This window comes from Prosopis cineraria, unplaced genomic scaffold (assembly GCF_029017545.1).
Source record: "Prosopis cineraria cultivar Desert tree isolate PC_DT_omini unplaced genomic scaffold, ASM2901754v1 PC1697, whole genome shotgun sequence".
NCBI lineage: Eukaryota > Viridiplantae > Streptophyta > Magnoliopsida > Fabales > Fabaceae > Prosopis > Prosopis cineraria.
Genome location: NW_026557022.1, coordinates 1 through 27,057, shown reverse-complemented (window position 1 = coordinate 27,057; position 27,057 = coordinate 1). Strand labels below are relative to the sequence as shown.

General features: G+C 34.2%; 3 protein-coding genes across 11 annotated transcripts; 2 read left to right on the top strand and 1 right to left on the bottom strand.

Moving 5' to 3' along the window:
• Nucleotides 1–301: 301 nt before the first annotated feature.
• LOC129300669 (uncharacterized) lies at nucleotides 302–8,838 on the top strand. 6 transcript variants are annotated; one of them, XM_054939248.1, is made up of 13 exons: nucleotides 302–385; nucleotides 934–1,059; nucleotides 1,167–1,293; nucleotides 1,600–1,727; nucleotides 1,804–1,873; nucleotides 1,975–2,077; nucleotides 3,395–3,512; nucleotides 3,594–3,675; nucleotides 5,054–5,115; nucleotides 5,540–5,612; nucleotides 5,721–5,801; nucleotides 6,211–6,291; nucleotides 8,375–8,838. In XM_054939248.1, exons 2-13 carry the CDS (start codon nucleotides 1,022–1,024, stop codon nucleotides 8,540–8,542), a joined length of 1,131 nt encoding a protein of 376 aa, XP_054795223.1. In that variant the 5' UTR covers nucleotides 302–385; nucleotides 934–1,021; the 3' UTR covers nucleotides 8,543–8,838. The 6 variants fall into 6 exon arrangements, with proteins under 6 accessions (XP_054795223.1, XP_054795218.1, XP_054795217.1 ...); XM_054939243.1 differs by having other exon boundaries at nucleotides 311–385; nucleotides 821–1,059; XM_054939242.1 differs by having other exon boundaries at nucleotides 311–406; nucleotides 821–1,059.
• Nucleotides 8,839–13,957: 5,119 nt separating this feature from the next.
• Nucleotides 13,958–18,801, top strand: LOC129300670 (uncharacterized). The gene is made up of 3 exons (XM_054939249.1): nucleotides 13,958–14,237; nucleotides 15,085–15,422; nucleotides 16,411–18,801. Exons 1-3 carry the CDS (start codon nucleotides 14,012–14,014, stop codon nucleotides 18,499–18,501), a joined length of 2,655 nt encoding a protein of 884 aa, XP_054795224.1. The 5' UTR covers nucleotides 13,958–14,011; the 3' UTR covers nucleotides 18,502–18,801.
• Nucleotides 18,802–20,104: 1,303 nt separating this feature from the next.
• Nucleotides 20,105–25,884, bottom strand: LOC129300668 (pentatricopeptide repeat-containing protein At2g06000-like). 4 transcript variants are annotated; one of them, XM_054939240.1, is made up of 4 exons: nucleotides 24,587–25,884; nucleotides 23,246–23,582; nucleotides 22,878–23,076; nucleotides 20,105–20,687 (listed from the first exon to the last, which is right to left on the bottom strand). In XM_054939240.1, the coding sequence occupies exons 1-2, from the start codon at nucleotides 25,836–25,838 to the stop codon at nucleotides 23,551–23,553; spliced, it is 1,284 nt and encodes a 427-aa protein (XP_054795215.1). In that variant the 5' UTR covers nucleotides 25,839–25,884; the 3' UTR covers nucleotides 20,105–20,687; nucleotides 22,878–23,076; nucleotides 23,246–23,550. The 4 variants fall into 4 exon arrangements, with proteins under 4 accessions (XP_054795215.1, XP_054795214.1, XP_054795213.1 ...); XM_054939239.1 differs by having other exon boundaries at nucleotides 24,594–25,883; XM_054939238.1 differs by having other exon boundaries at nucleotides 23,246–23,435; nucleotides 24,587–25,877.
• Nucleotides 25,885–27,057: the final 1,173 nt, after the last annotated feature.

Here is a 27,057-nt window from a genome sequence, read left to right as displayed (position 1 = left end):
TTTTATTAGTTTTCTTTTTGTTATAATTTTTTAAGTCATTATGTGTCATTTTTGGATATCAAACTTAATATTTGTTAACTTTAAGAGAGTAATATTGTATTATTTTAAAAAATTAAAAAAAATATTACATTTAAAAATAATTTTATTGTTCAGATATTTTTGGACTTTAATTTTAAGGGCAAATTTACTTACTCTTGAAAAATTTGAAAAACAGAGAAAATGCGCGAGGGGGACTGGAGAGACATGAATAGAGGACCAAATGACCTATATGTCATTTTTCGATCTCATTCCCGCTGATAAAGCTACATAAAAACTTGACCTCCCCTTCCCTGTGAGCGTCGAGATCCGGCGCGAAGGCCGAGGAAGATTCGGACTCTGGACTCTGGTAGCACCTTCCTTTATCCAAGTAAATTTTAAGGAAGACGTTTTCTAAATATGTTGCCTGCTCATTTACTGTTTGATAAAATGCTCAAGTACTTCTGGCCAAAAGAAAAAGAATGAAGCTTCTTTTTCTCGAAGCAGGAAAAAGTATGTTTATGGTTTATAAGTAGTTCTGCTCATTCGAAACTTGTTACCATAATCTTGGGTTTTGTAGCCATACTTGGAGACTGCAAGCGTTTTTCTTAAAAGATTCATTTTGTTTTTTTTTTTTTTTGGGGGGGGGGTGTTAATGCTGTAAGCTGTTGCAACTTTACAAGTAATCTTTCAAAAGCTCATACATGTGGGATTATGTTATGTAAACTTTTTTTTTTGGCATATACTTGCACGGTTACACCAATTGCTATGCTACAGTGTAAGAAATGGTTTGTTTGATGGATAGGTGCCTGAAGGAGCAGACTATGGTTTGCTAAAAGGAATGATGAAGTTTGCAGGATATTCCCTGGCAGTTTCATCTACTCCTATAAGTTCTAATATCATTAAAAACCGTTGCAGATTGTCAGTTGGTATATCTCGCTGGAAATTGCACAGGTCAAGGGTCTTTTCTGCTTTTACACAGAACGAAGAGTCACATGGTAAATCTATGATGGTTGCCAAATACTACCTTCCTCCCTGGTTTAGGTGTGTCTAAGTGCTTCTGTTTTTTTTTTTTCTTGTTCCACTCTGGATGTGCTAGTTTGTTGATTTTATTTTTACTCTGGTCTTGTTTTTGGTTGCTTGTATATCAGTGTTGCTCCAATGATGGACTGGACAGATCATCACTATAGGACTCTTGCACGCCTCATATCAAAACGCGCTTGGCTGTACACCGAAATGCTTGCAGCTGAAACAATTGTTTATCAGAACGGCAACCTGGTAAACTTTTAAACAGCAGTGTAATTGTTCATACTTAAAACAAAAACAGAAAGGAATTAATGATCATTATATGAGAGGATTCTTCTACATGTTTGCAGTATTTGTAGTGTCCTATGAGTTTTCTGTTTTCGATGGTATAGTATATAATTTGTACAAATTGACTCTTTGTAAATAAGTCAATTATCCATCTCTTAGGAGTTGAGCACGTAAGAACACAAATAAATGGGATTGATATTGCCACCATCATTTCTAGTTCATTTGATGCTTCAAAATCATTGATTCTTTTGTTTTGTCTGTTCTGCTCAGGACAGATTCTTGGCATATTCTCCAGATCAACATCCTATTGTGCTTCAAATTGGAGGGAGTAATTTGGAAAATTTGGCAAGAGCAACTGAACTTGCAAATGCTTACAACTATGACGAGATCAATTTTAAGTTTGTATACTTTCTAGAACCTTTATTTTGATAGTTTCATGTACTTGTCTTTGACTGAGACACTTTCACATGTCAGTTGTGGATGCCCTAGCCCAAGAGTAGCTGGGCATGGGTGCTTTGGTGTGCGTCTTATGCTTGATCCAAAGGTTAGAAGCCTCCTAAAATCATGACCTTGCAAACTGATTGAATATCTAAGTTTCCTTTGAACATGTGCATTAATGTAGACGTTTATTGTATACAAGGAAAGTTTGTTGCCGAGGCCATGTCAGTCATTGCTGCCAACACAAATGTGCCTGTCAGTGTCAAATGTAGAATAGGTGTTGATGATCATGATTCTTACAATGAGCTTTGTAAGTTTCTTCTCTGAGCATTCTGTCTGTTCAAGTTGAAGGCAGGAAAACTAGGATTTTATGGATGGGATTAATTTGCCTCTTCAAAAATTTGTATCTAAACATTGTATTGTAGATATTACAGCAAATTTACGTTATTATGACTCCAATGTTTATCATATTTTGCTAACATTTGTTGTACCTTTGCCGTGTTTAAACAATATTTTGTATTTAGAATTGATTCAAAAAGGTATCTAGTTGATTTATTACATGATGGGTACTGATTTCAATATCCCATGGTTGATGGCTTGTTATTTTGAAATGGAAATATGGAAATTAGAAACCAATTAGTTACGTGCTGATATGAGACAAGAATATAATAGGACTGCAATCAGTAATCTTACTAAGGATGGGATGCTACATATAAAAAACGATTTTTTTTTTTTGGTGGCAAAGGGAAGTAACAATAAAAAGAAAAAACTGAATTAGAATGATAGATGAATAGAGGATAAAAATGTTTTGAACAGCAAGTCTTTATGACAGAGGTTTTAGAGATTATTTGTTTTTTCATTAGACATGCAGTGTCCATTTGTTTGTCTCTAGATTTCATGGTTCTTCCCTAGGAGAAAATGAAGATATTTGAGGAGAAATTCTTATTATATTTCCACTGGACCCTTTCAAGGGAATATATACAGGTATGAAGACACAAATCTGGCCTTAAAATGAGGGATAGGCCGAGATACAAGGAAGGAAAAAAAAAGGAAATAATCATCCTGACTAAATAAACATATATTTACACTATATATGTTTGATATTAATTGTAAGGATATTAGGATATCAACAGAAAACCAGCTGGAAAAAGATCTTAAGTTGGATAGTCATTTATGCTAGTCTCTTATCCTTAGTTCAGCCTTTTAGTTGAACTTGTAGTTCTAGCGCAATGGCTCTCTATTGGGGCATCACATACTGAATATAATTGTAAAATATAAAAGACATAGGAGTTGCACTAACAAGAGCCGTGAACCATATGACTTATCTTTGGTTCTGAGCATTTGCATGGGCCCACTTTAGTTCTAAAACAGGTTCTCGTTGAGCACTTTGTATGGAATTTTTCTTTCCTAGTCTGTTGGCTGTTTATATTGTCTTTCTGGGATCATTTTCTTCAGCATAATGAAAGCTTTTGCAATGTTATTGTATTGTCTTAACTTAATCTATACCTATGGAACATTGTCATTTATGTCAATTAGAATGGGTTATCTTAGGTTCTAATTTCTTGTCATGCTATTATTTTTGGGTTTGAATACTGAACTTGCTGTCATCACTATTATTGCCAATCAGGTGATTTCATATACAAGGTTTCTTCTATGTCACCCACTAAGCATTTCATAATACACTCAAGGAAGGCACTGCTTAATGGCATTAGCCCTGCTGAAAATCGGAGTATTCCCCCTCTGAAGTATGTGATAGTAAATTTTGATTTGTGCAGTCATATTATATTCTATATAAAATTACATATGATTCCTCATTTTTCATGCAGATATGAATATTTTTATGGTCTCCTACGCGACTTTCCTGACTTAACATTTACCATAAATGGTGGCATTACTAGTGTTGGTGAGGTGAGCTGTGGTCATTATTATCAGTCTTTGTGTCATGACCTGCATTTCCATTAAGGAACAACACCTCCTGACCAAAACAAAACAAAAAAATGAAGGGGCAAAAAAGGAAAAAGGAGGCTCCCTTACATTTAGGACCATGTCTAAAATTTCAGACTGCTTGCTATGTATTTTTCTGAATAATTGTACTGTTTGCATGTACAAATTTTGCTGTAGTAGAATAATGAGTTTGCTTCAGACCAAAAAGAGAAAAAAGAAATCGCTATATGAATATATCACGTGCCTCTATATGAAGCTTTCTATGTTTTCCTGTGGGTCTGTACCATTGCGTGGTTGATGTCTGAAAATCTCTGAGTTTCACTTAATGTGCTGCTTTGTGACAGGAGTAGGGGTTGGTTTTTTCCCCACTTTTGTCCGTGTTCCTCTTGTTTTTTATTGAGTGTTTGGGTGAGACTGGTGGAGAAGAATTCTTCAAAAATTCTACTGTGAGCTGGTCCCTTTTCCTAATATCGTTGAAGTTGTTGTATCAGTATGATTGCTTCAGTTCAAATAACTGTGATGCTGGATAATTTCTCCAGCCTCTGAAATTGACAGCTACTTTGGTATTGATAATCTCTTTATGAGTTTTGAAAATGTACTGATTCCTTGATTAAGATTTTAGTTGATACACTTGGTTTTGGTGTATACTTTAGATGCTCAATCCCTTCCAAAGTAATTGCTTTACTGTTTGATTGTCATACACTTTTTATGTGTGTGCTTAATGTATAATCAGTTTTATATTGTTGGGAGGAGTTGGCCCCATGGCATGCTTCAGGCCTTGATCGTCAATTTTAAAGGAGATTCAAGCCCAAAGTCTAACAAAAGTATAGATGAGGTGTAAGCCACTTGGTGTGATTATGGTGTGGGATTTGGAAAGTTAGCAAGATATTTTAGATTTAAATTCTTGCTTTATCATGTATACAAAATTTATTTAAATAAAAAAAAGCAGAGCAAGAGAGAGACCTGAAGCCTGGTCATGATAATAGGTCATTTCAAACTTGACTAAAAGTTCCCTCTAAACTTAACTTGGAGCTATCAACATATGAAAGGCATCTTCTCTTGTGTTTTTCTTAACATAAACAATCTTCTCTGTGACATTTCTCTGTGGTTTTCATGCTTAAATTTTTAGTGAAAAAGTGCTATAAATGTGTTGACATACCTGATGTTAATGTTGGTTGATATCAAGTCCCTTTTTCCCCTTTTTGGCTTTTGAGATAATTTGGTGTTCTTGAAGAAGTAATGAATGGATAGGCAGTATCTTGCATTGGAACTGCTCTCTCATGATTGGCATATTTATTCGGTAGTGTGATCATTGGCTGTACTCACAGGGTTTTAATTGTAGGTCAATGAAGCTCGAAGAGCTGGAGCTCATGGTGTTATGGTTGGACGTGCAGCATACAATAAGTATATAAAGTGTTTGAAACAAGATTTTTTACTCGTTTTGAAGTTCACCTTCTAAAAATGTTTTGTTCACAAATGTCAGGAATCTGCCTTTTAAACAACTAAAACTGAAATTTGAAATTTCTCTTACCATGTTTGCTGCATGATTCCATATCTATGTCATCATTAAAAGAAATCTAAGGTTAATTTGTTAAGTGAGAAAATATTTAGTGTCTACCTTAACATGTTAAATAATATAAAGAAAATAATGTCACATTGTTTAACCTTTTCAAGAAGTAGATATATGTTTTCTTGATATTTTTTTGGAGTCATACAAATACTAATTAATTTGGGTGATAGTCATTCCTGATTGTTCATATTTTCTCTGTTTTATTATATTCTTAATGTTGATTATATATATTGATACAATTATTGACCATCTCCACAGCCCTTGGCAAATTTTGGGACAAGTTGATACTGCAATTTATGGTGAACCAAGCAGTGGTCTTACACGTCGTCAGGTTTAGTTATAGAATTTTGGATTTGGATGAATTCATCTGCACAATTCTTGAATTAATATCCAGGCTACTTAGAGTTCTTTCCTTCTTTTTCCTTTTCATTTCATAAAGGTCCTTGAGAAATATCAAGTATATGGGGACTCAGTGTTGGGAATGTATGGACGTAAGCCAAATGTGAGAGATATAATGAAGGTAAGGTTAAATATAAATCTTAGACTTGAGATGTTATCCAAAATTTGCTATTCATGGAAGTTCCTGGGTAGCATAGCATGTATAGGATCCGTACCCAACATGTTATTAAGCTGTATTCTTTTTAAACCAAAAGGGGAATATGCTATTAGCTATACATATGACTTTAAATACTCATGTATGCATTCCTTTTTCTTTTCTTCTTGCGGTTCAATACTGGGAGTCATTAAATGGTTCTCATTCTCTATTAGGGGGTTACAGATTAAACAGTATGATATGTTTTTTTCCATTTCGTTTCATCTGCTTAGAACATGTAATGTATTCCATAGATCAGTCAATACTGATATTTAACTTTTTATCTCCTGTATGCTAGTTTCTACTATCAGATAACTATCGTCTTAACTTGATGCAGCCCTTGCTTAATTTTTTTCACTCAGAGCCTGGGAACGGACTTTGGAAGCGCAAAGCAGATGCTGCATTCCAAAATTGCACAGTATGGTTACTACAACAATATCTGATTGGCAAAAATGTGTTTTTAGCGTCTTACTTTCATTTTAGTCTAATATGTTTCTTTGACTTTAAAAATTCACTCTTAACTTTTCCTTTTCTCTACCGATAACATTGGCGGAAAGTGCATGCATAGCACCAATATATCTTCGATAATTAGCATTGACTACTCATTACCAAATTTGCATCTCCGCGCAAAATGCACCATGTCGAAAAGAGGGAAGTAATATCTGAATCATCTTCCTCAAATCTAAAGGAACCTAGGATCTTTCACATCCTCCATTCTGCTTCCGTTCTGTTCTTCCCTACATTCCTCTTTCTATCCTTTTTAGAGTCAGTTTGGATGCTTTCTATTCTCGTGCACGGCACTTACCTGCCATATATTCCCTGATGTTGGTTGATTGTGGGTCATATCACTTAAGCTTGATGGATCGATTATGTGATTCTAGTAGTTTCATATCTCCCATATATCTTGGTACTGAAACACATCAGATTTTGGGGGGGATAGGTCCCCAAAGTTTATTTGTTTCTAAATTATTATTTTATAAAAGGGAAGTTTATAAACTTGGAACTCAGATGATGTAGAATTTTCTCCTAGAATCGCAGTGATTTACGTAGTATAAATCTCAAAGACATCATTGCTGGACTTCCCTTCTGCTGAAATGTGGTATTGCTCTTAAATACATGAGTTCCCTGAAAGAAAGAGCAAATAAAGAAAAATGAGCTTGAACACTAAAATTTTATTTCCCTTAATTTGATCCGTCAAAAATGATGACGTCCACTATTTTTATTTATATTCCATGGGTATAGTCACCCAATGAGTTCAAACTCGGGGAATGAGTTGATTACATTAACTAGAAGAGGAAAAGGAAATAGAAGATTAGAGAGAAAATAGGTTCTTTAACATTTGAGAGGTCATGCTCCTAGGCTAATTCGAGATTTTTTTTCTTTCCTCCTCAGAGTCAAGCTTGCACCTAAAATACCTTGAACTACCCTTCAATCTCTCATTCAAGCTCACCCCTCCTTCACACAATGAGTTTATTTTGGGACATCACACCACTCATCGCTCCCTTTTCCTTTCTATCTCTATTCTTACTACATGATGTCCGGTTGTCACAATTGGACCCAAAAAAATCCTGCTTCTCATGGTCGCTTGATTTTGTATACTAGTGAACTAGGGGAAGATGGTTCAGATATTCCCTCCATTTCTGAAATGTTGTGCTTTGTATGAATCATGGAGACAATGTGTCAGTAAGTTATCAACGTTATGGCACATTGATGCCATGCTTGTGTTTTCTTTTGATAATGTTACCAGTCTAAAAAGGGAGGAAAAATTTGAGAGATGTTAATGGTTTTAGTATAAAAGGTGCTTTGACTAAATCTAATGAGCAGGGTACTTCAAAGAGTATGTCCTTGAATTGTACAATTTAGATGAAGTCGGGAACACAGCGTATATAAACTTTTGCTCCAGCTAGTCTTTTCTGCTATTATTTTGCTGTTCTCTTCCCTGATTTCCTATTTAGGGATGGTAAGTGGGGCGTGAAATGGTTGTGGCTATCTTTTAGTATTCCACCTTGGTTACTGATAAAAGCATATAACTATTCTGGGGCCTCATCTTTAGATAAAAAATGATCCATTTAAGATATATATCAGTTACATTTTGATATTCGAGGTTGGTATAGATAGGATCAGAGGAAGGCATGAAAAAAAATGGTGGGAAAATAGATTGTGCCCCACCTATAAAAAGAGAAAAGAAGGATTTTTTTTTTTTTTTGAGAGAGTATATCTCTTGAACTACTTGACTAGTGCAGAGAATGAGTGACCGCAATCCACGTATGGAAATAGTGAGTCTTCTTTTACTTTAATATACAAAATGCGTAAAGAAAAGTTATCTGCACTAATTAAGTCAAGATTTTATCTTAAAGATACTGTAATTATGCAGTTTGTTAGACTTGTTTTGTCTAGATCTTACATCACACTATCACCTTGTCCAATGGGAATAATATGCTTTGTGCTTCAATTATTCCATCAGATGCATAAAATAGTAAACTTTTCCTGAACCAATGCAGACAATCAAATCTTTTTTGGACGAAACCCTTGTAGCAATTCCTGACGCAGTCTTGGATTCACCTATTGGGGAGCCACGACCTGGTCGTACAGATCTTTTTGCCGACATAGGAAGTATACTGCCTCCTCCATACACAAGAACAAGAGAAGAAGATGCTATTTATGCTTGAGTATTCCCTTGTCTTAATTGGTCTCATGTATGCTTCAAACCCAGTTTTGGGAAGAGAAAGTGGTAAGTCTCTTGTAATTCTAGACGTTAAAATATTGTTTCTTTATTAGAAGGAGGGCACTAATGGCCAGGGTTAAACCTGTGACCTCCCACTTATAGGGAAGCTCACATACTACTAACATTATAAAGCCATTGTTTGTTGTAAGTGATTGAATTTTGAAATTAATTTATTCATTGTAGAGACCTTAAGCAAAGATCAAAGAGATTAATGAAGTTATTGAGATTATTATATCATAAGATTTGGTTGTGATACTCATCTATTGGGATGAGGCTGATTGTTGTTGTTGCAGAGAACTAAAACAAAAGATGGAATTTGCTAGTACGTGTGATGGTTGATTTTGCTGCTATTTTGTGAAATTTTCTACCTAATACAAACTGTGATTTTGGGTGGCTCAAGTGGCAGCAGCCTACTTGTCCTTTATCTTCATTGGGTTGAAAAAAGATACTTGTTCCATCTAAAAATATAAGGTATTTTTAATTAAATTTTAACATCAATAAAGTAATTTTTTGTCTTCAAATTAACTCTATTTTTTTATACTTACCCTTATTTAATTGGGTGTTTCTTTTTAAAATAAATATAAAGTGATTTAAAAAAAATAATGATTACATTTTATAAAATTAAAAATATCTTATATTTTTAAATATTTAATTTTTTAAAAAATATTTTATATTTTAAACGGAAGAAATATAGATATTATTGTTGAATCTTGAAAAAAATTTTCACTGTGATTTATGATGCCCTCTGACACACGTACCCACACCGACACAATGGCGGGATGCGGGAGCCTGATTGAATGCTATTTTTACCTTTTGTTGGGGCCAACTTTACAACAAAAATGAATAAATTAAGGTATTGTTTGTTTTTGTTTTATTTTGTTTTTAAAAAACTTTTGCTGATCAATTTTTAAAGATTATTTTTCAAAATAAAATAAAATAAAAATTTATTTAATTATGTTAATTTAAAAATAATTTGAGTTAAAAAACATACTTGATAGTTGTGGTTGCCAATAGTTAATGGTGATAATTTATGATAATGATTAGTTATAGCTAAAAGTAATTTATAATAGTCAAATAGGGTTTAAAAAAAATCTACAATATCTTTATTTTTCAATAATGTTTAAAATATTTAAATTCAAGATACTTTCCAAAATGAATTTTTTGTTTTTAAAAATAAAAAATCGTTTTTAAAAATAGAAATCAAACATACCCTAAATCTCATGTAATGACATGTTAAAAAGTCATATGTTGTACTCTGATGACAAAAATGAAAATTCAGATGAAATGTGAATAATGATAAAGATTGAAATTGTCAATAACATGTAAAAGAGGGAAAAAAAAAAAGAATGACAACTGCTTTGGAAATAAAGGAGAATGTTCATTTAAGATTATCTCAAAGGAATTTATTACAATAAGAACTCATTAATCTTACATCAGATATTATTTTGTAAATATATATATATTATTGTTAAAAATTAAGTCTTTAACAAAAAAGGCCCATCGAGGTGGATATTGTCTTTTGAAAACACACATTTGATGTTAAAAGTTAAATGATTAACAAGTTGAGGTTCACTTTGAACAATATATGTTTTCTTGAAAGGCCTTAATTGTCTATTTTCCCTTTTTTAAATAATGTACTAATCTTGAGCACAATTTTAAAAAAAAAATTTGAATGGGCAAATTTTAACATGAATGATAAAGAATGCTTGTGTAATTGAGGATTGAATCTTTTGTACAAAAAATTTAGTTATCAAATGTTTATAGTTTATTATAAAATATTTACAGTTTACCTTTATACATTAAGGGTGATAGTTAGGGGTGTTCACGGGACGGGACGGAACCGGGACACCCCTGTCCCGTGTCCCGTCCCGAAAAAAAGATCGGGACTAAATTTTGGTCCCGTGTCCTGTCCCGTCCCGTTAAAAGTCGGGACGGGACCGGGACAAGATCGGGACGTCCCGCCGTCTCGATAAATGGAATAACATCGAAAAAAATCTGAATAATAACGTTCATTAAAATTTTAAATCATATAATTTATTAAGTTTAAAATCAAAACAACACAAGCACATAAATAACAATAATTTAAAATCAATTATTGAATTATATTAATCGTAACTACATATTATAATAACAAATACAAGTGATTTTTATGCTATAAGATTAGCAACAGGCAAGTCAAACACAACATCAAATCATTATTCTTCTATTTTAGTGAAGGTGTACTAAGCTAATTACTCTTCTAAAAATAAGCAAGAAATATATTATAAATAAAAGTTATTAAATAGATAGATATAAGAATAAATTATATTAATATAATTAATATCTTATAAAGAAAGATATCGCCATATTTACTCCATACCATTAAAATTATCAATATAAAAAACTTTAGTTTTAAATAAGAATTGCAAGTATTAAAATTATAATTGATATAATTAATATAAGTATAAATTATGTAACATCCCAATATAAATTTTAATAGTTAATTTGGGTTAATAGAAATTTAAAAAAAATAATTTTAAAAAAAATAATTAAAAAAAATAATATTATTAAATTATTATTATAATAATAAAAAAAAGGTGTAAAAACAAGAAAGAAAGGAAGAAAACGTGAACGCAGCCGCCGCCTCAACAGTAAAATATAATAATAAAAAAAAAAGAAGAAAGAAAGAAGAGAGAGAAAAGAATAAAAAAAATGTGTGGGACCCACTGAATTTTTATAAAAACTCACATTCCTTCATTTCCTCATTCATTCCTGCGCGCGAGCTGAGGCGGAGAGAACGCGAGTCACCGGTGCGAAATATCTAAATTTTTAAGGTAAGAGTTTTTAATAGGATATTTAGGGTGTAATTTTAAGCTTTTCAAGACTAAGTAAGTGTTCTAAAATTTTTTCTTAGTCATCCTTTTTCTTTGATTTCTGAGTTTGTAGTGGTATAAAATTTAAGATCTGGAAGAAGGATGAATTTATGTTGAATAAATATGATTTTTGAGGTTGTCAGTAGTATAATAAATGTTCTAGAGTATAAATTTATTGATGATCTTTGAATCTGTGGCTTATGGATCAAATTCTAAACTAGATCTGAAAATATATGTTGATTTATTGAGGTTTAGATGATTATTTGGGATGAGAAATGAATTATTATTGCTATAGGATTATGATTCTAAGCTAGAGACTTAATTTTTAATTTTTGGGTATTTTAGGTACGAATTTATGAAATAAAAAGAAAATTTTGATAATAAAAATTAGTTTAGAAGTTGATTTTTAGATTATTAATGTTTATTGATAATTAAAAGAGGAGTTAAAAATTTTACTTAATAGTATTGACTCTAGATTTGTATTAAGATTGAGATTAGGAATTATGTTATATTTTTAATTCTATTATTAGAATTATTTTATTAGTTTCAAAAATTGAAACTAATATTTATAAATAATATGTTATTTGTAGATTGTATTACTGGTGAAGATTGTGGTGAGAGAGAAATTTTAAGGAATAATTTATTGAAAAAGCCACAAGGTAACCATGCTTTTAATTTGTGATTAGTGTTACTTCATGTTAATTGGGTGATTATTGAAAAAATTATGAATTTTGTAATATTGTATAATTGTGCAATATTATTATGAATTTGTTTAATTATTGTGGGAGGTGTTGGGAGACTTGCTATTATTGTTGTATTTATGTGCCACGTGGTACGCCCCTATTGGAGCTCAATAGGTGGCTTGTAAGGGCTCGGGCTAATCTACCTTTGGCCGGGTAATTTAGCACCGAGTGAGGGCTACGGCTCGAGGTTAATGGAGGGATATAAGGATGGTTGTTTGTGTGTATTGTAATATTTCTTATATTTGTTGGAATTATATTATTTTTAATTCTCACTTAGTAAGTACACACTTAACTGTTTGTATACACTATCATAAATTGGCTTTGGTTACTGGGACTTTTGAGTCTCATTATGTGGTTAACAATTTTCAGGAGAAGAGCCACGAGTGACACGTGGAGGAGTCCCAGAGGCTTAGTGGTATAGATCCACTGTCTATTTTGGGTATTTAATTTATGATTTATAATGTGTTATATTGCCAATATTAGGACTTTTTTATGTTTATTGTCAATTATATGAATATATAAATGTAATCATGCCTTTCAAACTATTTCTATTTTTGGTACAATTTGGATGACTGTAATTTTAATATTTGGTTTACTTTGAATTGGTTAAAATGGCATGATTATAAGGCCAAATAACTGGCTTGTGTTGAAAATTGACTAAATTGCTTATTTTACTTGTTGGGAGTATAAGGATGGACAAATGTGATTTAGTTTACTTGTTGGGAGTATAAGGATGGACAAATGTGATTTAGCCTAATGACATATGGGAGGTAAAAATTTATCTGAAATGTTATAGTGAGTTGAAGCCAATTATAAAATATTTTATATCGAAATTATTGATATAAAAATGTGTTGGGTGGCTGTAACCCAACTATGGTTAAGTTAAATTATTTAAAAAAAAAAATTTTGGTGTGTTACAAATTATATTAATATAATTAATATATTTAAAATAAAAAATAATATATATAATATTCGGGACGGGACGGGACGTCCCGATGGTAATCCCGTGTCCCGTCCCGTCCCGAACCCCTTTTCTGTCCCGTCCTATAAAGTCCCGTCCCGATTATTTTCGGGCCGGGACAAGACCCGTCCCGATATGATCGGGACGATACCGGGCCAATCGGGACGGGTCTAGGCTGAACACCCCTAGTGATAGTATGTTAGACTAAGCTAGATTTTGATTTAATAAGCTTAAACTTATATAGTAAGTTAGAGGTTTGAGTCTGATTTGAAATTTATACAAAATTTTTATTCACAACTCATGCTAAAACCTGATAGCTTACTCATATATTTATATTTTAAAAAAATAACTTTGAGTCTTTACATTTTGTTTGTGTTTTGTTATAAGTTTTTGTATTTTTTTAGTATTTTAAGTTCCTATATTTTTATATTTTGATGTTTTAGATCCCTAAATAAATAAAGTGTAAGGATCTTAAAGTGGCCCAAATAATCAAAAAACAAAAATATAATGATTTAAAATATCAAAAAAAATATATGAATCTATAATAAAATACAAGTAAGATATAGAGATTTAAAATTATATTATCTCTTTTATTTATGTAGCATAAAAATTTGAACAAATTATACTATTTATTTATTATGTGTGTGTGGGGCTTATCATTCAACTGCTCGTTAACATCACGAACGCATGTGGAGGGAAAAGAACAGGGTAAATAAAATAATTACGTTGCGTAGTTTCTCTCTCGACCTTTTTTGGGTCAAAACGTTGCGTGGTGTCTCAGTTCATCAAATCCTATATATCTTCTCTATTATTTCATTTCTCATCTCCTTAGGCCTCAAAGATCCAAAGAAACTGCGATGGTGATGGAGACGGAGGCCAAAATCAGCATGTCCAATTGGAATTCGCAGACGAACTGGACCATTGCTTCTGGTTCTCTTCAAGATTGCATCACCTTCGAATCCTCACTGTCTTTGGCCAATGAAGGTGGCGATGAAGTAGGAGCGACCACTGTGGATTCAACACTCAAATCCTCTCTTATCCTCTGTCCTTCTTCAGCTGATTCTGGCCCTTGCGAGATCATGAGTAAGTCCCGAGTTTGATTCACCTTTTTGTTTCAATTCAAGCTTTATATTTTACAATATTGAGAAATTTATCCCATATTCAATTTCATGAGGTCGGATAAAGAACTTGGGACAATTCATGAATAGATGATGCTAAATTTCGTTTGTATATGTATATAGGGTACCTGTGCGCGCGCGCGCGTTAGCCTGTTGCTGAAATTTGAGTATTCTCTGCGAAAACGAGTTTGTGAAGTTCCATTTGAATTCTACGTTTGATGTGTTTGTACATGGGGTCATTTAGCTGGTTTCTATCACCTTTCTTCCTTTGAAACTGCTGTTGGGTGAATATCCATTTACAGTGCGTTTTTCTTATGGTTGTCTTTTGGAGGCTAGAATTAGATACTTTTTCTGTAGTTCGTTCTTCAAGTGACCGTGCAAGTCCCCCGACTCAGCCATGCTGCTTCTTATGGAGCAAGTGCCTTTTTGAAGTTTCTATTTTTTTTTTAATGCGTGTAATCAATAGTCAAAATTACTCATTAGATTAGCACTTCATTAAATGGGTTGGGTTTATACCTGGCAAAATTCTTGTGTAGCTCTAACCTCTTCTAAAATTGGTGCTTTGTGAGTTGAAGTTCTCTCTCATTTTCTATCCTTCCTCATTCTTCCTCCTGACATAGATTCTTCAATCATTTTAGAAATGTTGTGTATCACTGTCGTGATTAAGTGTATCAAGTATGTTTTCCATTATCTAGCTGAGTCCACTGAGCTGAAACTTTTGCTTCCATATGTAGTGTTGAATATTAATGGCTTGTTTCTTTAAGGAAACATGTTTCTTTTGGACACTTAAGGGAAAATTGCTTGTTCTGCAGTTAGTTTTGCACAAAAGCATGAGGTCTTACAAGTTTATGTTCGAAGTACAGCCCGAGTGTATGAAATTTACTGTGAACCTGATGTGCAGAGTAGTAATGAATATCTCTGCACTGTTCGCTGTGGCATTGCTACTAGAGATGGAGAAGTTCTTCATGCACTAAATGTCGAAGAAGTTGTTTCTTCACATGTTAAGGGCTTTAACAAAGAGTTGTCTGAAGAAAATAATAGAAGTGAAGATGACTGGGTTGATGTAAAAATTCCTGATTCTTCTCTGTTGGATGGGGGAAACCATGGTTTGCATACAAAATCATGCATTAACTCAGCAAAAAGCAGTCAGGTATGCTGATCCACTCTTTCCACTTAATACTTATTATGTCAGGTCGCTTGATTTCATTACTCATTTTTATTCCTTAGCATTCTTGCTCTCTTTCTTGGAGTGCAACCCCCTGTCATATTTGCTGTCTACCTTGTACGTTTGGGGGCTAAAAAGAAACCAAAAGAATGAAGGGTGAATAATGCATATGATCAATCCAGCAATGGTTCATTCTTTTCCTGATTTATGGGTCTTCTTTTTTAGGCATAGATGGCTTGTTTATAGACTCCCTGATGTACTTGGCATCTTGACCTTCAGTTTGGGCTAAGGAATAGTGTGTAGTTGATTTGAGTGAAAGAAATGATTCAATTTTTGGCCCTTTTGCTGTTTGCACAGATGCGAAATGAGGAGAATTGAGAAGACTGAGGAGCAGATGAAAATTAAAGGAAGATTGAAAGTTGTGTTTTGTTATATTTTCTTCAACCATCCTACTTCTTTCTGACCTAATGATGTTTTATTGATCCAAAAAGAATGGGATTTCCTTTGTGTTCTCTCCTTTTCTTTTCTTTTCTCTTTGTTTCTTAAATTGGCTTATGATGAATTGATGTATTTTCTTTCACTCGTGGTCAATCTAAAATGAAAATACAAAATATGTACATGCATGGCAAATTTTATTGAGAAAGAAGAGCCTTGAAGTATGATGAAACCTTATTTGTCTTTGGAGGATGCTTTGAATTCCATGTGGACTTATCTCTTCTAATAATTTTTTTTTGGACCAGAATCTCTTCAACTAATTAATTCTTTTATTTATAAAATGATCACAAAAGCAGCCATAACCAAGATACTTTGGCATATTGTGCTTTTTTGGCTTTTTCTTTTTCACCACGTTCCTTTCCTTTTATTTCTTTCTATTGGAAGATAACTTTCCCTTAGTTGTGGTTTTCCTCTATTTTTCTTGAGTAATTTTTCTTCTTTTATAATAGTGAACAAGCTGATTGATGGAAAATTTCAGGATCTCTTTGAGGCTACTGCAGAGTTTTCTGATGTAAATCCTTGCATGTCTGTCACACTTCGTTTGCTTTCACTCCAGAATAAAGGCTGTATTTGTATTGATGAGATTTACGTGTTTGCTGATCCTGTTGCTCTAGCTGATTCTGAAAGACAAGAGAGTAATGCAGAAAACTCATCTGGCAGTTCTCTCATGGCTATGTTTCTTCCAACTTTGATGCAATTATCAAAGACAACTGCTCTGAGCCACATACATGAGGAGCATCCACCTGTTACAAAGGAAAAACAATATTTTCCAGAAGTTGATTTGGGAAAAAGCCGTCCACGTGACTCTGTAATTAACATCCAGCTAGAAGGAAGAGCTAGCAAAACTGACCATCAAGAAGGGGAGCTGCAAAAGGTGAATGAAGATAGTGGGGGCCCATCTCAATCAGACTTGCTCTTGCAAGATGCTCCTTTTGAAAGCAATCTTATGACAACCTCCCAAGCCGATAAAATGGAGAACAATCAGAGTGAAACACCCTCAAAAGCTGCCAAAATAGAGAGCAATTATTGTGACTTACCCTCGGAAGCTACTACAATAGAAAAAAATCATGGTGACTCTCTGGGTGTTAATGTGGCAAAGGCACTGGAACAGCTTGTGTCTAGAATGGACAGGATGGAAGCAATCTGTTTGGGCTTTCAAGAAAAAATGCTAATGCCCATAAGCAGCATTGAGGCTAGGCTTCAGCAAGTAGAGCAGCAACTTGAAACACTGACCATCAAATTACATAATTCTGGATTGCCGCCATGCTCTAGAATTTATGCTCCAGATGGTTCCTGCATTCAGTCAGATGCCAACTCATTTGGCAATTGTCATGGTAATAAAGTCACTGGAGGATTAAAACCTGACAAGAACGGTTCTCACATTGAAGTACTATGTGTCTCTCCTGATGATATGTCTGATTCAGCAAATGCCACTCAATTGCACCCTGGTCTTTTAGTTACAGCTCCTGAGTTTCTTGATGCTGAGGATGAAGAAGAAAGTATAACATCGGGATTAGAAGCAACTTCAAACGATAAACAGAGGCAGCATTTGTCAATTGATGATGCTGTAGCTTCTGCATTAGCAGGATTTTTATCTTCTGTATCTTCAGAAACTCCAAGGTATACCAAAAGTCTAGTAGTCAGAGCCCCTGAATTTATAAATGAAGATGATCAGGAAACTAATGATGCTTCACCTAGAACTTCGTATGAGATGGAGAATAATGATGATTCAACCCATCTCAAAGACAGTAAGAGAATTAATTGCACACAAGAGTCAACTTCACACAGTGTTCATCCAGAAAGAGGAGAAAAGGTGAACAGAGATCCTAATGATGAAGCATCGGAAGGGTTTGCCAGGGAAGCTGAAGAATATGGCCAACATAATGCTGCAGAAGATGACCAGAAAGAGGTGGGCCTTGAAGCTGGCGTTCTAGCTGAGCATAATGCAGGAACAAGTTTCGAGCATACTGTGGAGGATAAGAAAAGCAGAAATACCAGTGGTCAGATAGATGATGGTTTGCCATCCACAAGTGACATTCCTAAGCCATGTCAGACTGATAGTGACTCTAGTGCTTCCACTGAGGGCGAAGTTTGTGTAAGCACTGACCATACAGACACCATAGCAACAAAAGTCCCAAAAAAAGCCTCTCATGAAGATATTATAGAGAATATTCTTGGATTTTCCCGCAGCTCCTCTGTGGTGGATTTCAAAACATCTCTCTTAGATGTAAAATTCATTTCGCAGGAACATCATGTTACCAAGCCTTTACTTGAAGCTCTTGTTGACACTCCAGAAAAGAGCTTTCAGGATCATCATGTCGGGGGAAACAGTGATGAACTTCCCATTGACGAACAATTTAAGACCAATGATAATCTTTCAGTTGCAGAGCTGAATAACTTAATAGATGTTGCAGAACATGTGAATCCAGCTACTGATGGCCATTTTTCAGTGGATAAAGATTATTGTGCTTTCATAAATGTGCCTGTGGAGGTTGAGGGTGATAATCTGCAAGACGACCGTAAACGCAAACGCAAGGAGGATGAAATTGCTTCTTCAAGTCTCATATGAAGTAGGGTGATAATCTGTTCTTCTCTGTTTGTTTTGAATCTAGTTTATAATCTGGGTAATCGTTTGCATGAACTTGCGTTTCTTGCAATCTCCTTTTGAATATATTCTCCTCTGTTATTAGCATGTCTTTTATTTTTTTCTTTATTTAGTTGTTTTTTCCTTGGGGTTACACAAGTCAATAATAGGATGTTTGGGGGAATTTTCTTAGCCGCTGCTGATCTTATTTAGTGTCTTTGTAAATATTAAACAGCCAATGACATCTTTAATCTGAATTCAGGATTATAGTTCAGTATTTATTCCTTTTTATGCATTTATATATTAATAGAATTTGCTCAGTATGTTATCTAAGTGCTATGAATTATGATTGTTTAATAAATTGGAGAAAAAGCGAAAAGGATTGGTTTACTTGTGAATTGTCAGCATTTGACGTGTGACTATTGTGCTCTTCAAGTTTCTAATACAAGTTAAGAATTTTTTTTGTTTTTTTGTCTCTCCTTCCCTCCCTGAAAATGATTTGAATGGGTAAATAAATCAACTTTGTAAATATGAAAATTTTGTAGAAATATATTTTCTTGGTTTTGATTATGGCAAAATTAGAGAAAATTTTACATTTAACAGGTTTAGTTTACTTAGAAATATGGTAAGAAAGTAAATTTGATAGCTTAAAATTCCTCTCTTCGTTTTGTCAAATTCTTGATTGCTTTTTGGTATTCAAAATTAATTCACGCTCCAATCAAAACTCACATGCGTATTTCAGTTTTTGGCTCGTTCTCATTCACATGTGAATCTTTTTGCATACACGCAAGTTTCAGTCTTTGTCATTTTTTTCAATCTTCCATATTTTTGTTTTGATTCTTCAAAGTTTCTAATGTTATTGGTGTTTCATTAACAATCTTCCAAGTTTCTTAAAACCTTTGAAGTTATTGTCTAATTCTTCAAAGTTTCTATGCTAATAATATTTTGAGGCTTTTGGTCTAAACTTTGAAGTTCCTCCTAAACTTCCAAGTTTCTTCATCTTACTTTGATTCTCGAAGCTCTAGAGTTATGTTTTAACTTAGAGTGGGTGATACATTACCTTTATAAGAGAAAATGTTCCAAACTTACATAGTTAGTTTGGCTAATATTGAGACATCCAAGATCCCAAACCAATCTTCAAAATTATAGTGAAAAATGACAAAAGACAAACTTGAGATTGGACACAAGCAAGTGGTTTGGTTGAATCAAAGTAAATTCTTGTGCGATTTTCTCTTTTCTCTACTTCAACATCTACATTCTAAGGTGATATCATTCTTTATCTTAAACTCTTTAATTAAGTCTTATTTGCCAAAACATTTTATTAAGCCCAATTTACCCCCTCCTAAACGCTTTTACAAATTTGACTTGTAAATATTAAATTATTAATATTTTTGTTTGACCGACTAGTTATCAGTTGACCACCAATCAATAGCAGGTCAACGCTTCACTGGCTACAGGTCAATCGCTGTTCAACACCGGCCATTTTAATGTACAGTCAAATTGTCGAGGATGAAGGACATACAATTTGATCATTATGATGCCATTTTAAAGCTTGTAAGTTGTAACAATTTCGACGTGACAACAATCATCCAAAACAAACAGTTAACATTGTCAAATGGATTGGATAGGACAGGATGCTGTACAATGCATTTCTTACAAAAGAGAGGCCATCAATTAACAACATAACCCATGTCACCATGACACAAATCTTACACAGACGAAAAAGAATAGCAATTCTTAACAATCATGTAGCTTACTTGTGTTGCATCAAGAAGTTTCCTGGACATTTCACTTTGATGATAACAAATTTCTACTTCAAAAATTAAAATAAATATATCCTCTTCCCCTTTTTTTAATCTACTCCTGAATGTCTCATATACATTAACTTTTGTCAATATAAGAAATTTGGATTGAAAATATTACCATAAAGCAGAACAGCACTGGAATCCTTTCAACATTTATCTATAACCAAATTCCAGCATTGGAATCTCTGCATTGTAATCCTTCTTTGATATTTTCACTAATATTTAATTGACCTCTCCAACTATTTGCGCAAGACTTTCAAAGAGATAAGCTTTGTGTGAGGATCTTATCACCAACATTACTTAGGATTGTTCAAAGTTGCATTGGAATTCAGTGACATAACAGAAGCTCAAAACTTGTACGCATCCCTGAAAAACATGAAACAACAGCACATACGATTAAGATTCAAATTGTTATTAATGTTTACAAGTGCATCATTTATCTGCACATACCCACTTCTCGTAGAGTCCAAATTGTGTCAACAACAATTTGAAGATTACAAACTAAACTTCAAAGACTTGTCTGTATATATATTAGAAAATATATGGGCATATCATGTAAAAGGTGATAACACCTCGACAAAGAAGAAACGGAATGCCTGCCTAAGAAAAACACAATATATAATCATGCTAATTCTTCTTCTAAGATGTAGAAATAAGAGACACTGTAAGCTTGTGAAATTAGAGGAACAAAAATAGAAATCTCAGGTCAAAAAAGAAAAGACACATAGCAATCAGCAATAAAAAAGAACTAAAAAAGATTGTAAGCTTGTGAAATTATAGGAACAAATTATCTTGTTATGATTCCCCCCCCCCCCTGAATTCAATGACCAAAGGTTGAAAAAGGTATGGCAAAGTTTGAAACTTAAATATCCAATTCTTGTCATAATTTCAGCAATGAAAAGAAAATGAACAACAATAATGCAGTGTTTGATAGGCAGAAAAGTCTTTTTCAAAAAAAGAAAAAAGAAAGAAAAAAGAAATGGGAAATGCACTTTTCCCATTTTCTTTCTATGTACATTTTTTATTTCTTTTCTAGAAAACACTTTTCCGTGTACCAAACATTACTTAAAGGCCCTTTTGGTAGACGGAATGTACTTTGATGGAAAGCAAGGGAAGAAAAGGGACAGCAAGGGAAGGGACAATTTCTAGCCGCATGCTTGCTTGGCATGCAAAGGAAAGAAAAGGGAAATGATGAATTAAAGAAAAATAAATATAAAATATAAAATACCCAAAACACCCCTCACATAATGGGGAAAAAAAGCCCCCTCCCTCGTCGCTGATAAACACTTCACAAATTAAAAAAAAAATTCAGATCCACAGCCACAATTAACATTCCCAACAAAAGAAAGTTCAGATCCACATTTCAAAACAAATGAACAAATAAAAAATGAAAAAACAAAAACAAAAAAAAAGCCAGATGAAGCTTTGACGGGCACTCATCAACCCATTCCATTGTCGCCTGGGAAGAAGAGAAGCAGATGATGAAGGTTGAGGCTGGAGAGATGACTGCCATCATTGGGGCAGGAAGAATAGGACGACACCATCGCTAGCTTTAGGTAGATCTATTGGACAACGAGCAATGCCGTTACTGATGAAGGAGGAATAGGACGACGGACCAGCAAGATGAAATGAAGGAAAGCATCTGGCAAACTAAAGAAGATGAAAAAGGCAAGGGGTATGCAGAATGAAGAAGATGAAGAAGGCAGCCATTTTGGTCCTTTCTCAAATTTTCCTTCACAGGAAGATGCGTTCCCTAGCCTACCTAAAGGATGAGCGGTTCCCTCATGTGATGGAAAATATGCTTTTCATGGAAGTCTTGTTCAGGCTACCAAACTGACATTGTGAAGGAAAATAGCCCATCTTCCTTTTCCTTAGGTAGATTTTCAGGCTACCAAACGGCTTCTAAAGCCTAAGTTTCTTGCATCCCATGCTATCAAGCCAAAGTTTATCTTCACAAAAATCTATTGAAGCAAGTCAAACCAACATTTAGAAAATGACCACATATCACCAGCTCCATAAGCATTATGTAAAGGATAACAGAACACTGTCCTAGAACAATAATGCTCACAAGCCACTTTTGCCTTTTCACTATAAGAAAATTCTATAGTACCATGTGACCATGTCTAGTGACTTATAGATTAATCATAGTAGTACCATTAAATTTTCTTGTCCTGGATTATATTATTTTCAAGTACAAACACCAGAACTTCAATATGGAAGAAAATTTTGGAACTTTTTTCAGATAACCTTCGAATCATTTTAGTATGATCATCACATGGGTATTACTTAAAAACAATACTAAATTACAGGACAAGAATCATCCCCAAATACCCAAGACTCTGAAAGGTTCCAGGCAAGAGATCAAGCAAAGACATCATTGAAGGGTAACAAATGTCAGCAAAAAGAGCCTGAATGTCATAGCAGTCTAATTTGTATTGGAATCAGCTCGCCAGAGTGACAAAGATGAGCTCAAGAATGAAACTCAGATGGACACAAACCCAATCAGCTCAAATAATTCAAGAATGGAAGAAAAAAAATAAATAAAAAAGGATATACCTATACAATCCCATGGATCTACTTGATAGAAGAACAATAGAGGTTCCTTGTGTTCATAGGCCATTGTGATGCCTCCTGTTCTCTCTAATCTCGATGGTGCTGTTTCTTTCTTTCATTTCTCATATATCTCCCTCTTGATTTGTTTCCTTTTCAATTGAATGCTTCTTCTTACACCCGTTGCAGCAACTCTGGATGTGATCTGAGATAAGATAAAATCTGAATTTTGAGACTCCAATTTACATATAAAGAGAAGGACAAAAAAACAACAAAGCAGAGCTCAAGAGGAAATCAAACTATTCAAGGCATGTGAATAGTTCAGTGTCCTTCAACTTTTATATTTAATCGAATTATAGAGTTAAGAGGTTTACTTGCTACGTGCTATGCTGTTTCCTTTAAACTTTGTTCGGTCAACTGGCAGTAGGAGGTATTATCATGTAGAGGTAGCATTGTTCCTTGTAAAAATGAGTAGATTCATTACATGCCCGAGGGTATTAGTCAAATTGGATTACTTTTCATCCAATTCTTTCTTTTTCTTCACTTGGAAGAAATGAATCCCAGCTGCGCAACAATAAAATCTGAGGTCAAAAGGGTGCTAAAAATCAAAGTTTTTGACGTATCATGGAAACAAATTGCTCGGCAGCCATGCAGCTATAAATCTCCTAACTTGTATGACTCATCCAATTGGAACCTTGATCCATGAAGGGCCTTACCAATCAAAAGATCAAAACATCAGAGATCTCAAACAAGCTGCAGGGGAAATACAATCGCTAGATACAGAAAAGAAATTGACAATTTTTAGGTTTCACTGGAAAATTTTTCATCATGCATAAACTTTGCATCTGCCATCATCTTGGATAAAAAGCATTAGCTAAAATCAAGATCAAAACCATTTTATCGTTTACTATTAGCCTTTAAAACCAAAAATCTCCTGTGAAAACAAGAAATTATAATACTGGCATACCATATTATATGCAAATTCTGAACTCATTAAAATTTGGAATTTTTAGCCGACTACTTATAAAGAGAATTGAAAATCACCCTTCCATTTGTGTGTGGCTATTGACAATGGATGACAGTTAAAATAACAATTAATAAAAACACTGTAAAAGCACTGAACAAAGTTTCATTGACATCAGAATTGTACTTGCTCACAAACATGCGTTGTGGTTGCTAAAAGTAATATGCATATTGTCAAGGATTAAAATGGTTAATAGACATGCAAGTGTAACAGTGGGAGGATCAATACATGAAACCTTTTCTTCTGCGATATAGATATGCTATTTCAAGCTTTGGTACATGAAAGTGCATATAGATTCTAAATGCACAAGAATAAAGCAACATGGATTGTGATTGTCATATTTAAATGGCTGAAGAGATATATGGTATTGCGACATGTTGTATGCGGAAATGGCATGGTTTCTAACTACATAGGAGTTCATCTGTTCATTCTTTTTTCCTCTGTGACTCAGTGTCTTACTTGATATTTGATAGTCTCCATTACTTGTAAAAGCACAATATTGCCAAAATAAGAAGATAATGAAGTTTGAGGAACGGAGCTTCAAATATGAAGGATTCAAAGGGATAATTTTCGTGTGAAAAATCAGAGAATAAGCATAAGAAAACAAAGAACAATTATTTGAATATGTCTTCCATGTGAGCTTGAAATGGAACTTGGACTTTTCATGTTTATAAAAGGCATAGTTAAAGACCTCTTACAATTGGCATATCTGCATTTGTCAGTGGATGGTAAGACATTTTCAATGATTTAGATGTCTGGTTCTCAACAAGAGTTTGCTTAATGTGGGCAGCCTCCCCAGGCATTCCAGCCTTCAAAAGACAGGATCTCAAAGAATTTACAGTGATATCATCAGGAGCACAACCAACTGCCAACATCTTATGAAAGATATCAATTGCTTCAAGCATTCTTCCTTTCATACAATGCCCAATAATGAGAATAGTAAACGTCGCCTTATCATGTTTGCACCTTTTCTGCTCCATTTCTGCTACAATTGCATTAGCTTCATCAACATTCCCAGATTTGCAATATCCATCAATGACAGGATTATAAATGAATGGTTTTGGAACAACATCCCTCTGCTTCAATAATCTTAAAAATTCACGAGCTTCATGCAATCTGTTGTTCTTGCACAAAGCACTGATAAGAACAGAGAAAGTGTATAAATTTGGGAGGATATTTTTGGCATTCATTTCATGCCATAAGTCTAAGCCATGTTTCACCTGTCCAATTCGACAGTATCCATCAATCAGGGAAGTATAAGTGACAACATCAGGAGCAAAGCCATGAAAGAGCATCATTTCATGCATGGATAGTGCAGATTTCATGTCACCAGCCTTGCCAAAGCCATCAATAAGAGCATTAAAAGTGACTTCATTAGGTTTAACTCCAGATCTAATCATTTCATCATAAAGGCTAGCAGCCTCTTCCATCTTAGTCAACTTGCTATAACCAGATATTATTGTTGTGTAACTAACAACATCAGGGGCAAACTGACCTTTTAAATAAACTTGTTTTAGTAGACTCTTTGCTCTACCGACCTCATTAATTCTACAAAAACCATGTATAAGAGTGTTAAATGTAACTATATCAGGGGAACAACCACAATTGCTCATGTCATTGAGCAACTTTATGGCTTCATCAGTTTCTCCTGCTGTGCACAGACCTCGCATTAAAATATTGAAGGTGCATGTTTCTGGACGAAAATGTGATCCCACATGCTCCCTAAATAAGATGATGGCATCGTCTACTTTTTTCTGTTTTACCAAGACGTTGAACAAATCATTATAAACAACAGCACTTATTTCAAACTTACTGGACTTAAAATCGTCAAGCAATTCCTTCGAAACATTAAACCTGTCTGCTAGTGCGTAAGAGGACACCAAAGACCCTAATAGCCAACTCTCAGGTAAGTGTCCTTCCAACTTCATACAGTCATACACCATTTTATAGAATCGTAGAGACCATCTCGACAGAGAGAACTCAAAAGCAAGTTATAGGTCAAGCGGGAATGAGTAATATTCAATCTTTCCCTACTTAACGCAAAGAATCTCAAACCCAACTTTGGATTCTTTAGCCTCTTAATAACCTCAAAAGCGAGTGAAGGAGTCAAGAACTTACCAAGTAGCCCAAAACCTATCCAATGAGTTTGAACGGACAAAACAGTACACACAATCTTAACAAACCAAGCTTCGGCTCTTCTGATGAACTCTTTATCCTCCAAAGGCCTCGGGTCAGATCTTCTCTGAACAAGACCATGGTAATGGGCAATGGCTATCTTGGAAACTGAAACACTCGAAGATTGGGATGTGAAGAAAAAGAGGGTCGTCCGCTTCCCACGCCGTAAATGGAGTCGCTCTTACGCCCACATATATAGTCAGTTCCTGTATTTCTTCTCGCATCTCTGGATTTCGTCCAAGGTCTTCTATTCAAACTCCTAAATTTCATCGAGATGGCGGCAAAAATGGTATAGCAAACATGGGACACCTTATTACTCTGCTCTATTCAGAATTTAGACACTGTGAAAGGGGATGGAGGTGTGCTGGGAGCGAATGCAAGACACCTATGACGACGAATTTGCTGCCAAATCGAAATCAGTAGCAATCCATTAACCATAAATTGAATAAAAATCCCAAATTGATATGGTCGGAAGAAGGGAATCAGCAACCATTCGAGGAGGACAAGGATTTGCAACGAAAGCCTTACCATCAATGAGAATGACGGACCAATGAAGAAAATAAAACCCAAACACTCACTACTGTATTTAGAGATGCAAAAGAGGAATATGTGTGAGAGAGAGAGAGAGAGAGAGAGAGAGAGAGAGAGAGTTTAGAAGATGACCAACAATAGTGGTCTGCTTCCGTCGCTCTCCCTTGCGGCGTGAGTATGCATCAATTCAGGGGAAGGGAAGTAGGGAACACACCCAGGGAATTTTTTTTTAATTCAAATTTTATAAAATTTATTTTAAATTTATAGTATTATATTATAAGTTGAGAATTTTAATTTTAATTTCTTTTAAATAAAAAATTCGTATTATTATTTATTATTCATTTATTCTTCTAAATAATATTAATTTTCTGGTTTTATCTGTTAGATGTGGGTATCATGCATTAAGAACGAACAATATTGTTTTGATTAGTGGGCTCTCATATTGTTTCAAGTTTT

Excerpts from the sequence above, each read along its gene's own strand:
- LOC129300669 (XM_054939243.1), top strand. The coding sequence starts at position 857 with ATGATGAAGTTTGCAGGATATTCCCTGGCAGTTTCATCTACTCCTATA. Across the intron at positions 3,676-5,053 it reads GCATTACTAGTGTTGGTGAG|GTCAATGAAGCTCGAAGAGC; the intron begins GTGAGCTGTGGT and ends TTTTAATTGTAG. Across the intron at positions 5,613-5,720 it reads GTGGTCTTACACGTCGTCAG|GTCCTTGAGAAATATCAAGT; the intron begins GTTTAGTTATAG and ends CATTTCATAAAG.
- LOC129300670 (XM_054939249.1), top strand. The coding sequence starts at position 14,012 with ATGGTGATGGAGACGGAGGCCAAAATCAGCATGTCCAATTGGAATTCG. Across the intron at positions 14,238-15,084 it reads TGGCCCTTGCGAGATCATGA|TTAGTTTTGCACAAAAGCAT; the intron begins GTAAGTCCCGAG and ends CTTGTTCTGCAG. Across the intron at positions 15,423-16,410 it reads ACTCAGCAAAAAGCAGTCAG|GATCTCTTTGAGGCTACTGC; the intron begins GTATGCTGATCC and ends GGAAAATTTCAG.
- LOC129300668 (XM_054939238.1), bottom strand. The coding sequence starts at position 25,838 with ATGGTGTATGACTGTATGAAGTTGGAAGGACACTTACCTGAGAGTTGG. Across the intron at positions 23,436-24,586 it reads AGATATGCCAATTGTAAGAG|CTGGGATTCATTTCTTCCAA; the intron begins GTCTTTAACTAT and ends ATTGTTGCGCAG.